Source organism: Neofelis nebulosa, chromosome 3 (genome assembly GCF_028018385.1).
Source record: "Neofelis nebulosa isolate mNeoNeb1 chromosome 3, mNeoNeb1.pri, whole genome shotgun sequence".
Lineage (NCBI taxonomy): Eukaryota > Metazoa > Chordata > Mammalia > Carnivora > Felidae > Neofelis > Neofelis nebulosa.
Window position 1 is genome coordinate 54,114,316 of NC_080784.1, and position 13,492 is coordinate 54,127,807.

Here is a 13,492-nt window from a genome sequence, read left to right on the forward strand (position 1 = left end):
TCCTACCCTAGGCAAGAAGTATTCGCCATCCAAATCCCCAATTAGGTTAAGGTATGTTCTGAATATGAGTTGAATAATATTGTTACCCATTATCGATATTTTGGCTCAATTTGCCCAACTATGTTATTAGCATTCTGAGAATAAGTTTCCCTCTTAGCATCTGTGACATCTATCAGAGGGCTTAAAAAGCCGATGCTCAGTAAACATTTGTTGGTGGTAAATACGTTATTTGCCAACCTCCAGTGCCTTTCCCTGGCTAGTAAAATAGTTGCTCAAGTGTGTAACCGATTCTGTGAGGCAAATGTGAAGGAATTTCTAAGGCAAACTTTTGTGTTGGGGTCTCAATGCAGCATAAGGCCAGTAACCACCACCTAAGAGACCTATAATTTCAAGGATGGTTCCTTCAATGAGATTCTGTCCCTGCATGTAATACCTTAAGTGTGATGAGAAGAGGACATCTCCCCTCCAAGAGAACAGATTATGAGATTTTTGTCTGTAGAGGCTTCTTTAGATAAACTAAAACATAGGAAAGAAGCTGGTTTGCCTATCTTTAAAAGGAGGAGAGTGCATCTTTATCTGTGAGAGCTGCATACTGGAATATTTATGAGCGAAATGGTAGAATGTCTGGGATTTTCTTTAGTTATACAAGACAGAGAAAAGTCAGTAGAGAGATACATGAGACCAGACTGGCCACAGCTTGTTGGAAGCTGGCTGATGATTAAATAAGAGTTCATTCTGTCCACTTTTGAGTATGTTTAGCTCTTTCCGTGATAAAAAAAAAAAAAAAATAGAGTAAGAGGGTTGCATTAGGTTTGGACTGGAAAAATGATCTAGAAAAGTCCTCCACTCCCAGGCATGGTTTAGGCTAGACGACCGTCTTGGTTCAATTGTGAGGCTGTAGCGCCATCTAGTGTTTACAGCAGATCCCCACCAAAAGGATGACATTGCCAAAGCCCCTCCTTGTTCGAAGGTCCTTCTGTGAACTCCCTTGGCCTTCCCAGTTCCCTTGTGGGAAGGCCTGGGCCAAGGGAACAGGGTTTACTGGCTCAGGGCAAGGTCAGCACATGCCAGTTTGCAGGTGGTGGCGGCTGTGATGGCGGTGATGGTAGTGAGGGTGGTGTGCGGGCCCATTGCTTGCCTCCCCCAGGCATGGGGAAGCAAACTGTGGACAGCAGTTGCCGTTTTGTGTGTGGCTCTGAAAGCAGGTGACCTTGCTGGAGGGTTCTCAGTGTGACCCAGGTGCAAAAATAGCCTCTCTTGTGACTGTGTGTGCTCAGCTCCCTGGCTTGAGCAAATAGCCCCTCACACCTGCACATTGTTGACTCGTTGTGGACACACAGCTACTTGTTTGCAGGTGCAAATGACTGTTTGTATACCCAGACTTGAGGAGAGGGCCCCCCACCATGCTCTTCTTCAGCCTGCATTCCCTTAGAGCAAGTAGCTGGGCCACAGAGCTAGAGAATGTGGGACCTTAAACCCCAGTGCTAGGTCCTGGTGGAGGGAGAGCTCTTAAAAACCCTCCCTTCCAAATACCCCCCCCCCCCCCCCCCGTTACTAGACAAGATGCCACTCCCACCTCTGGAGGTAGGACAAGAACTACCCTAATACCAGGGTAGCTGTACTTAGGGATGAAAAATCGGGATAGGATGTAAAATATTTTTCAAAATAGGAAGCAGGTACATGGAGTCAGAGAGACTTCTGGAAGTTCTGAGCCAGGCTTTATACAGATCATAGGGAATAAGAAGCCCACCCCAGCCTATCTCACCAGGGCAACTGAAATGGGCAGGAGTGAAATTTGTCGATTGTCAAATTCTGTAGACCTGGACGGTAAAGATGGTGATGCAGCGGGTTTGTCAACGACTGCAGGAGACTGACTATGATGGCAACGTGCCCATGGGAGTGTGAGCAACACTAAGTCACAGTTGCTTGCAGTGCGGGCCTTCATTTTATGCAGTAGGCAGGAAAACATGTCAGACCAGGATCCAGCATATTAAACAGATACTGAAATGATGAAATGATGAAAATGATTTCACAATTTCAAACAATGTAGTCCCTTTGGTTCAGTAATTCTACTTCTAGGGGAGCACCCTAAAAGAATAAGCAGAAATGCTAAGATTTGTGCACCAAATGAGCTGTGTTTACAAAACAAAAATCGGAAGCTGGATAGTGATTGAGTAAAAGTTTAATAATAATAATAAAGGATGGCACATTTGTATGATGTATGATGATAATATACTGTGCTAAATGAGTTTACAAAGAATTTTTAAAAACTTTCATGTGTTTTATTTGAGAGAGAGAGAGCAAGAGCAGGGGAGAGGGGCAGAGGGAGAGAGAGAAAGAAGAGAGGAGAGAGAGAGAGAGAGAGAGAGAGAGAGAGAGAGAGAGAGAGAGAAAGAGAATCCAAAGCAGGCTTACGCCCAGCACAGAGCCCAACGAGGGGCTCAGTTCCATGACCCTGGGATCATGACCTGAGCTGAAACCAATAGTTGGACGCTTAACTGACTGAGCCACCCAGGCACCCCAAGTTTATGAAGAAGTCTAATGTGGGAAATGCCTTGGTATTAAGTGAAAACAGTTGGCTCAAAATTATATAGCTTGACCTTGACTAGGCACAAATATACGTCAATATATAAAGTACTGCAAAGGATATAATAGAACAAAATGTTAATAAAACTGGTGATCTTGCAGTCATAGGATTACATATGATTTGTATTTTCTTTACACATTTTATTTTCTAATTTCCCAGAGTAAATTTTTTCTTTTTTTAATTGAAATGGAAAGGGATCTCCATTTTGAAGGGAAAAGTGAGGAAAAAGGTCTGGGCAGAATTCAGTGTTGGGTGAGACCTTCAGGGATACAGGCTCTGAAAGAGAGATAGGGATCAAAATCCAGGCGGCCGGTGGTCGCTGCCCGACTTTTCTTTTTCTTGTGACTGGTGAGAGCCTTGTGATGTCTGGGATGCCCGGGAGTAAAACTGTCCACTCCAGGGGTTGAGGCCAGAGTCAGGAAATGGGAGGCAGCCTGAGGTGATCCATCTTTTTACTTCTTGCAAGGAAAAGACATTATTTCTAGATTTCCCAATGTAAGATTTCTGGGCCCCAACAAAGAATGAATCCTCTGTGTTACTCTCCACCCAGTAGACATGTTTGATGACTTCTCAGAAGGCAGAGAGTGTGTCAACTGTGGGGCCATGTCCACCCCGCTCTGGAGGCGCGACGGGACGGGGCATTACCTGTGCAACGCCTGCGGCCTCTACCACAAGATGAACGGCATCAACCGGCCCCTTATCAAGCCCCAGCGCCGGCTGGTAAGCAAGTGCCCGGCTCCTCGAGTCTGCCCTTCCCTCCTCCTCTTGGCCCCGGCTTTTGGGCTCACACTTAGATGGGAAATGCCTAGGTTTTGAATTCTGGACTTCGAGTCGTGTTTGTTTGTTTGTTTAAGTTTGTTTATTTTTGAGGTAGACAGAGACAGCAGGAGTGGGGGAGGGGCAGAGAGAGAGAGAGAGAGTGAGAGGGAGTGAGAGGGAGGGAGGGAAGGAGGGAGAGAGAGAATCCTAAGCAGGCTTTGCTCTGTCCGCACAGAGCTGATGCAGGGCTGGAACTCACTTAAGGGTGAGGTCATGACCTCAGCTGAAACCAGGAGTCAGGCGCCCAACTGACTGAGCCACCCAGGCACCCCTTTCAAGTCCTCTTGAAAAGGAAGCGGGTTGAGGAGTTGGGTGGGTGGTTGGCAACATAGTAATGTCTCATCCCTTTAGAGTGAGCTTGAGCTACAAGGATGTTCCAGACCATCTACTTTAACACCTTAATTATGCAGAAGTGAAAAGTGAGGCTCAGAAAAGCTAACAGCCTTGCCCACAGTCACATGGCTACTGAGTCTCCTATCTGGAACCAGAGCTCAGGCTTCCTTGTTCCCAGTCCAGCCTTGCCTCCTACATCTCCTGTTTTCTCATCTATCCCATGAGCAAGGTGGACTCTTCCTTACCCTGTTTCAACTGATCAGTTGATAAAACCCAAAGCCCAGGGAGATTAAGCAGGGTGTATCAGCCCCTCTGGCTGGAAAAGTGTTTGTAATGGGGTTTTTGGCTTGTGGCTCCATGGTCTTTTCCAGTAGAATTTTCTTTTGACCACCACAAACTAGCTTTCCTGTACATTTGGAAGGGAGAAATAGAGGGGTTAAGTCCTGATGCTTCCCTTCTCTCTGGCCACAAGGCCCATTCAGTCTTTGATGTATTCAAATACAGTAATTGTTCACCCACCACCCATGCCTGGTACTGGAAGCCCACATTTATTCTACTTTTGAGAAAAGCTTTTCTGCCTCCAGTGCCCAGTGCTTGCTGGGGTCTTTCGTGAATGACTGATAATGCCACTAATGCTACAGTTAGGAAAAGAATTCACTCTACTTCTCCTATAGCTGAAGTCCTTGTTCTCATTCACCACCCCGCCCCTAGGCTCTTTTTTTTTCCTTTTTTTTTTAATGTTTATTTATTTTTGAGAGAGAGAAACAGAAGAGAGAGAGGGAGACACAGAATCTGAAGCAGGCTCCAGGCTCTGAGCTGTCAGCACAGAGCCCGACGCAGGGCTCGAACTCACAAACCATAAGGTCATGACCTGAGCCGAAGTTGACTGAGCCACCCAGGCGCCTCGTGCTCTGGGATTCTCTTTTTTTTTTTTTTTTTTTTTTAATGTTTGTTTATTTTTAGAGGAGAAACAGAGCGTGAGGGTCAGAGAGAGAGAGGGAGACACAGAATCTGAAGCAGGCTTCAGGCTATGAGCTGTCTGCATAGAGCCCGATGTGGGGCCCGAACCCACGAACCGTGAGATCATGACCTGAGCTGAAGGCGGACACAACCAACTGAGCCACCCAGGCTCTCCGCCCCCGTGCTCTGGGATTCTTATACAGGACTACAGTGGCTGACCCTGCCACCCACTTAGGGCCAGCCCCTCGGTGCTCCCTGCGAAGTAGAAGCAGCAGCACTTGCCTTTTACTTGGACTTGAAGGGTTTGCCTTCTCTGTTGCAGTCTGCCTCCCGCCGAGTGGGCCTCTCCTGTGCCAACTGCCAGACCACCACCACCACCCTGTGGCGCCGCAACGCCGAGGGCGAGCCTGTGTGCAATGCCTGCGGCCTCTACATGAAGCTCCATGGCGTAAGTAACCCCACCACCAGGCGGGGTGAGCAGCCTACCAGCGGCCACACGTTTGTTTCCGTTATTCACTTCTTACTTGTCTTCCAACTTTCAGATCATAATCCATTTTTCCCGTCTTAGCAAAGAAACCTAGATTTAGAAGGGACCTTCCAGGCTGCGTTAGTCCGTTGGGGCTGCTGTAACAAAACACCACAGACTGGATGGCTTATAAACAACGGAAATTTATTTCCACATTCCTAGAGGCTGGAAGTCCAAGGTCAGGTGCCAGCATAGTCAAATGCTGGTATGGATTTGGGGAAATACTCTCCTATGTCATTGGTTTGCATGTGAATTACTGCAAGTATTCATTAGGAAATTAACCTAGTAGTTCTTATTAAGGACAAGAAACACACATATCTTTTGATTTTGGCAGCTCTGCTTTGGGGAAAGTAGTCTATAAAACAATAAAAGAATCAGTACCTAATGATGTGTGAACTGTTTATTGCTGTGGTATTTGTAGTGGCAAAAACAAGAAACAGTCATAAAGCCTCCTAAAGGAATGGTTGACTAAACTATGGCACAAACTGTAGTGTGAAATATTGTGCAGATGTTTAAAAAATAATTAAGTCAGAGCCATGTATCTTGACCTGGAGTAACAAAACAGATTTGCAAAGTAATGTACATAGTATGACCTCATACTATGACCCCTTACTATGGGAGTAAGGGTGAGTGAAACACACACACGGATACAGATGGGTGGGTGAATGAATACACACATACATACGTGTATAGATATGTACATGTGCACACATGTTTGAGAATGTTTTAAAATGTAAGAAACATAACAGGCTGGTATTTCAATCGCCCCATGGGGACAGGATTGATGGTAGTGGAGTGGGAGGGGTTGTTACTAACTTAGTCTCATGAATCTAAGAAAAGATTCTTCATTAACATGAATTTTTTCATGTTTCCTTTCTTTTTTTTTTTTTTAAATTAGGTGCTTAGTTTGAATTCCAGTGTAGTTAACATACAATGTTATATTCAGTTTAGGTGTACAATATAGTTGTCTTCCAACTTTCTATACATTATTTCTATACATTATTCACTGCTCATTGCGAGAAGTGTACCATGTTTTCTTATTATAGTGAGAAAAAAATAGCCAAAAATATACTTAAGAACATTCATAAGAAAATACACTTCCTTCTGCAAAGAAGTGTATCAAGGATGTTTGTTGAATCACTGTAATAGTGCAAATTGAGGGGAAAAAAAACCTTCAGGAAGAAAATGGATAAAGAAATTCTTGTTCTTCAATAGGGGAATGGTAAAAGAAACTGATAAAGGAATATTATGCAGGTGTTAAACAGATTGTGTCCTCAAAAAAATTAAAAACAGAATTACCATATGACCCAGCAATCCCACTTCTGGGTATATATCCAAAAAAGAATTGAAAGCAGAGTCTTGAACAGATACTTGTATCCTCATGTCCACAGCAGCAGTATTCATAAGAGCCAAATATGAATGTAACCCAAGGGTCCATGGATGGATAAGTGAAATGTGGTCTGTCCACACAAGGGAATATTATCCAGCCTTTAAAAGGAAGTAAATTCTGACACATAGTACCAGATGGATGAACCTTGAAGTCATTATGCTAAGTGAAAGAAGCAAGTCACAAAAGGACAAATCTTGTACGATTCTACTCATATGAGGTACCCAGAGCTGTCAAACTCATAGAGACAGAAAGTAGAATGGAGGCTGCCATGGACCAAGGGGAGGGGGAAATAGGAAGTTAGTGTTTCATGGGTACAGAGTGTTAGTTTTGCAAGATGAGAAGTGTTCTGGGCGTGGACGGTGGTGATGACCGCACAACAATGTGAATATACTTAACACAACTGGAAATGGTTAAGATGGTAAATTTTATGTTATGTGTATTTTACCATGATTGTTTTAAAGCAAGTACTGAGGTTGGTGGGGATAAACATGAGGGCTGATTTTTCTGAAGTCAGGATGGGCTTCACGTGGGCCAAAGTGTGGGGCTGGGTGCTGGAGGGAGGAGAGGCTACTTCCCTCCAAAGGTGGAAACACTGACCTCTCAGTTGACTAGAAGGCAGGTTCAAGTTCACGTACTCTGATACCCTTCTCTCTTAACCATTCCATGTTTAATCTCTCAAGTGGCAATTGCTTTCCTTCAGTATTTCAGGGATGGCCTTTATTAGTGCCATATAGGAGAAAAGCACAGACCAGGAACTAAAAGAGTTGGGTTGGCCTGGCCTAAGAGAAACCAGCTGTGAGGAGGGCACGTGTTTAAAAATACTAGAAAGATGACCCAGCAAGCCTATTCCCCAGACACTTATTTAGGCATCTGTGAACGGTTCAGGAGCATGATGCTTGACAGTCGCTGCTTGTTTATCAGAAGTCAGTGCCATAAAAGTGTTGCCGATGGATAGTTTATCTCAGGACCTGGCCTCAGGGCCATCTCCCCAACATAATCTCTGGTTGCTCCCCACCACCCATGGAAACACCAAGATTTGCTCCAACCAGACTCAGTGCAGTGCAGAGCTGCTCTATTTAGAGTGACTTCACATCTCAATTCACTGAGCTGCACCAGTTTCTGCCTATTTTCTTGGCATAATTATTAATAGCACCCCGTTTTCACTTTCACAGTGTCTTGATACTGCTGATAAACTAAAGGCTTTTGCACATACTGCTCCTGCTGCCTGAAATGCCTGCCTCTTGTCTACTCGACAGCCTCCCACAACTTAGGCATCACCTCCTCAGCGAAGCCTTCCTTGATGTGGTCATGTGCCTCTTTCCCTCCTCCCGGGCTGAGGACAGAGCTTAGTGTTTCTTTTCTGTTCCCCCACATCATCTATGAGTCTGGTTGTTTCCTATTTGTCTGTCTTTCCCAGTAAACTGTGAAGCTCTGGAAGAAAGGAATGGTGTCTTTAAGCTTCCATTTCTCCAGAGCTAGTATAGTACACAGCATATAGTACAGTATACTAGTATATTTGAACAGCATTGGTTTCTTTCTCAGCAGGAGCTCCAGGGGCTGATTCACTTAGTCCCAGCCCTAAGGTTTGTAGAGGAATTGCTTAGATGTTGCCTTCTCATAGTGTGAGTGCGTGTTTAAATAAGGTAGCAGATCACGTGCAAGTAGAAAACCGTATGTATTGACTTGTAACTCTCTAGGTCCCCAGGCCTCTTGCAATGCGGAAAGAGGGGATTCAAACCAGAAAACGGAAGCCCAAGAACCTTAATAAATCTAAGACACCAGCAGGTGAGTAAAAGCATTGTGTGTAATTATATTAAGAACTCAGTGGCCCTTGGAATATGTAAAAGTCATGTATTCTTAGTGGGTCAGCTCAGGCTACCAAGGCATAATGATAGCATTGTCCATCCCAGCTATTCAGTTTAGTCCCTGTGGCTGTTTCCAATTTTCCACTTTCTCTCCAGCTGCTTTTGGGGAGGAGTGCTTTTCCCGTATGCTCCTCCCCTCCCCAGTCTCTCTCCTCTCTCCGCCCGCAAAAGGGGTTCCCTACCTTTCGGGGCTTCTTGCTCCCCAAGTTCAGCTCTTCGTGTCGCATACCTGCTGAATCCTGTGGTTCAGGTTGTGCAGATTGTTGTGTTAATCTCCCAATCAGTTTTCTAGGTGTGTAGGATGGTTTAGTGTTGGTCTCGCTGTATTTCATGGATGTGAGACACACAAAAAGCGTGATCCCAGCTATTCAGGAGAGAATGATAACCCAGTGAAAAGTAACATCACCACGCAAAATTTTGGGAGCTTTTGAAGCAGGCTCAAATCAAGTTGCACAATTCTTTCCAGTTGCAAAGGCTGCACTGGGCCAGCTGGACCAGTTGTGGGCCAGAGAGAAAAAGAACATTACTGGTCCCTCCATCTTTGGTACTGCGGCCACTCAAGAACTCAGCTCCATTATGTTCTCTTTGAGATAACAGGGATCTAGGAGGACAGGATTCCATTAATTTCAATCCACAGATTGATTTGTAAGCCAAAGTGTAGTTAACATCATGTAGTACTTAGCATTCTAGAAAGCTGCTCTACAATTAGTATGTCCCTGGTCCTTAAAGACCCCCTTGAGACCAATTATCTGCATTATACTAATGAGCAAACTGGGGCTCAGAGAAGGCAGTGCCTTAACCGGAGTCATACAGCTGTGAGTGGATAGACTTGACTTAAAACCCAGGTTTTTCCACTTCAAGCTCCATATCCTGTCCAGTATGCCACTTTGCCTTTTCAGTTTCTAGAATAAGAATGAGGACTACTTATGCTCCTATCAAGAGCATTCCCTCTTCAGTACTGCTACCAAATCAGAGATTTCACTGGGAAATGCTGCAGTTGCAGAAAAAATAAATCGGCTGATCCAGTGGAAAGTTTATCTTCTAATCTAAGGCATGACAAACAAATAAATTTTCCTTGTCCACTACTGAGAACATGACTCAAGTCCTCCTTTCCCAGATTCAACCATGGCTTACCCCTTCTGGCAGTATATCTGATTAGGTATTTTATTTTACATCTTATTTATTATTACATCTTATTTTCTGTGTCTCATGCCAGTGGTCTTCAGCCTTTCTCCCTGTGTCCACACTGTTTTAGAAGCACAGCACATTCCCCTAGGTAACTTCACCTCTTTACATGTTGCAGTGATAGAGCAAGCATTTGGTTCAGGTGAGCAGCACCCCCCTATCCGAAATTCCCAGTGTAGGGAGCTAGATTGGGCAGCAAAACCTAATCTGAACAGACTCAGGCTATTTATAGTCTTTATTTATCCCATGTGTGAATATTCACATGTTTTGCTGTAGAACAATTAATGTGCTTAGTTATGGAGTATTGTCTCAGACTCCGCTGGGAGTATTCTATAATATACAGTATTAAAATCCAAAAACTTCTGAGTCCTGAAACATGTAGTCTCAAGGGTTTGAATAAGGGGTGGTGAGCCCGTCGCTTAAATTCTGATATTTTCAGTTGTCCCATTTTGAGAATTGTTGCCCTGCCCTGATGAAGGGCCCTGCTTCATTACCCAGCAAATAGAAATAAAGCTGTTAGCACAGACCTACCCTGGCTGTCTCAAAGGACCACCATCCATTCGCCCCTGTCCCTGGTCTAGGTGTCCTGACTCTGCCTTATTTTAGGTCCCTCGGGTAGTGAGAGCCTTCCTCCCGCCACCAGCGCTTCCAGCAACTCCAGCAACGCAGCCACCAGCAGCAGCGAAGAGATGCGCCCCATCAAGACAGAGCCCGGGCTGTCGGCCTACCATGGGCACAGCAGCTCCATGGCCCAGGTACATCCTTGGGCGGGGAGATAGGGCTGCCTGTGGGATAGTACACCTCAGGCCACCAGGTGGCTGGGTCAGCCCTGGAACACGCGCTTCAGCAGGGCCCCAGCAGGTGGCAGCAGGAGCCGCCTGGTGCCTTTGGGGTCCTACCTGAGGCCCTATAGGGGCTATCTGCACAAGGGTCTATTTCAGCACATCTGATCACATTACAGTGATTTGGACGTACAACTACAACACACAGATGATTAGCAGCTCCTCTGTGCCAGGACCTTCAGAGACCAGGAGTGGGGAGGGACACATTATGGCACAGCCACAACCTGAATCAGACTGCATGCTTTGGGGGAGGGAGGTACAACTGTAGAAGGTTCTAGGAGGCAGCGCATGGGCTTTCTGAGCAAGTCTGTCTCCTAAGTGAGAGGTAGTGTGACCTTCTCTTTGAAGTTTGGGAGGGGATGGAAGAGGACCCTCCTGGGGTTGGCAGAGGTGTGGAAACTGTGGGGAGGGCAGAGTGGATGGGCAGGGGGTTGGTGAGGAGGTCACAGGCAGGCTGCCATTTAATGAGGGTCGGCTACAGGTCCAGCTTCACGTGTGTCCAGAAGATGAGTCAGCAGTCCTGTCCTTTCCCTCTTTCAAATATGATGGCATTCCTACTCCCCAACCCCTTCCCTCTTTGGTTCCCCTATTTGGGATTAGGGAAGTTCTGAGCTTGGTTATGGTTTCTAAGCAGTAACTAAGCTTGGTTACCGTTAACTCTGATCTGTCGTCTGCATGCACTTGAGGGAGTCTGTGTCCTAAAGAGCTTTTTACTGTCAGGGTAAAGAACCCGGGTCCCATAGGACCAGGAGAGCCAGGAACCTCTTCTGGGTGTGGATAAGATTGGCGTGGATCTGGATCACCTCTTCTGACGGTGATAAGATTGTGGAAGATGTCTCATGTAACTATCCGAGCCATCTGAGAAACCACAATATCTACAAACCTCTACTGGGTCACAGTGCTCAGAAGCTGGTGAATCACACAGACCCTTTGGGTCCCACAGCACAGGGGTTAGGAAAAACAGAGAGAAATGTTGCTTGGTGCCTTGTCCTGCCCTTGTCCTAGGGCCCTCTCCCCTCATCCCTTTCCTGGGGTGGGAGCCAGCTGGGGGACATCTGTGCACCAGGGCTCCTCTCTCCAGCCTGGACCTCCCCTCCTGAGCCCTCAGGAGTGACTCTGTTGAGCTCATCTTGCGCTTTTTGTTTTCAGACGTTCTCAGTCAGTGCGATGTCTGGCCACGGGCCCTCCATCCACCCAGTCCTCTCGGCCCTGAAGCTCTCCCCACAAGGCTACGCATCTTCTGTCAGCCAGTCACCGCAGGCCAGCTCCAAGCAGGACCCTTGGAACAGCCTGGCCTTGGCTGACAGTCATGGGGACATAATCACTGCATAATGTCACCTCCTTCCCTCCTCAGATTTCGGCACAGACTTGGGACTTGGAGGACAGCAGAGATGAGGCTCTGGGCTCCCAGGGGCCAGCCTGCTCTGTTGGGGAATAACTCCAGAAGAACAACCGGGAAGAAACTTGAAGTTGACAATTTGGCTTAGGGGAAGTGGGTATTGGATTTTATCGGATGCCTTTTCAAGGGTAGGCGACTGGAAAGAACCCAGACTCTGATCTGGAAGAACCCACCCTTCACTACAAGCACATTTAAGTCCCTTCTGTGGAGTAAGAGACTTCTTTCTTATTTTCTGCCCTACCCCTCCCCTACAAGAGACGAGATATCTTTCTCCTCTGCCTTTCCACCACCATGACCTAAGATGGTGGCTTTTCCATTGTGTTCCTAGCACCGGGGCTCTGAGGGTGGGTGAAGGCTCTGGGACCCCTGGTCCAGCCTGAATTTGGATGCAACAAGCCCCTCCGGGCAGCTGCTGCCCTTGTCCAGCACTCCCCCTTCAGGTTTGGCATACTCCTGCTTTCCTCAATACCGAATCTTGGCTCCTGAAACGTTGCGTATAGCGCCCATGCTACTGAGGGCTTCGTGGAGGAGATGGAGGAGAGGGCCACTTCACCCACTGCCACGTGTGGCTTGGGCAAAATTGCAACTTGGAACTTCGCCTCCCCCAAGTTCCTTTCCCTGACCCAAGGCTCAAGCCTCCGCTCCTTCTCCTCACTCCCAAAGCCTCTGAAAATAAAAATCCCTTCCACTGCTGAGTGATTCAGCTCTGCCTTCAGCTTGAACATGTCTCTCCCTCCACAAAACAAGAGCTTGGCAGCTTAGCCACACAGCAGCCTCCCCCACGCCTGTCCCCCCAAATCCTTCATCCACCCCTTCACACACAGGTGGGTCCCAAGTAAGTACAAAAAAAGTTCTGCTGCTAAAGCGAGTTTGACAAACACTCACCTAAGACTTGAGATCCTTCAGAAGAGCGTGTCTGGTGGACACCAGCCCCGGGGGTGGGCAGGGGGTTTCCGTGAATTCTTGTGCTTGGATCTCGTGGACGACCCTCTTGTTCTGCGGAGCTGTGTCTCTTGTTCAGACAGCAGGCCGAGTTCATCCGAGGGATGCGGAGCCCCTGCACCTACCTACATCCTTTCCCCAGAAGACATCTTCTGTCCAGGAGGCAAAAAGCTAGAGATCTTGCAACATACATTCAAAGCAAACAAACACAACATGACAAAAACTTAATGGAAAGACAACAACCGATAAGAGAAGTCACTGAGGGTGGGCCTTGAGGGAGTGTCCGGCCCTTGTATTGTCCTGGAATTGGCCTTCTTCTCCTCTTCATATTGCCGTTTCTGCCCGAGATGCTGGAGCTCCTCGAAAAGACTTCTCCTTCCTCGTCCTCATCGTCAACAGACCTGTAGCTGACTGTGGCCTTACCACATCTTTCCCCCAAATCCCCAGCTCCCAACCCCAAAATCCTACTGGCTGTAGCAGAGAATATTTTTAAACCAAGATTCTGTTTTAATCATCATTACGTTGCTTTCTTCCATGAAGGCCACCCTCATATACCTTCCCTGACCCACAAACCTGTTAACATTGTCTTAAGGTGAAATGGCTGTAAAATCAGTATTTAACTAATAAATTTATCTGTACTCCTC

The 13,492-nt window shown here is 46.6% G+C and overlaps 1 protein-coding gene across 4 annotated transcripts in view; it reads left to right on the forward strand.

The window, feature by feature from the left end:
• Positions 1–13,492, forward strand: part of GATA4 (GATA binding protein 4) — an 80,408-nt gene extending 66,916 nt beyond the window's left edge. For 3 of the 4 annotated variants that reach the window (XM_058720848.1, XM_058720849.1, XM_058720847.1), the window contains exons 3-7: positions 3,138–3,307; positions 5,022–5,147; positions 8,313–8,400; positions 10,272–10,420; positions 11,657–13,492. In XM_058720848.1, coding sequence (XP_058576831.1) covers positions 3,138–3,307; positions 5,022–5,147; positions 8,313–8,400; positions 10,272–10,420; positions 11,657–11,839 — 716 coding nt within the window. In that variant the 3' untranslated portion in view covers positions 11,840–13,492. The remainder of the gene's footprint in view (positions 1–3,137; positions 3,308–5,021; positions 5,148–8,312; positions 8,401–10,271; positions 10,421–11,656) is intronic. The other variant, XM_058720850.1, reaches the window with a different exon arrangement.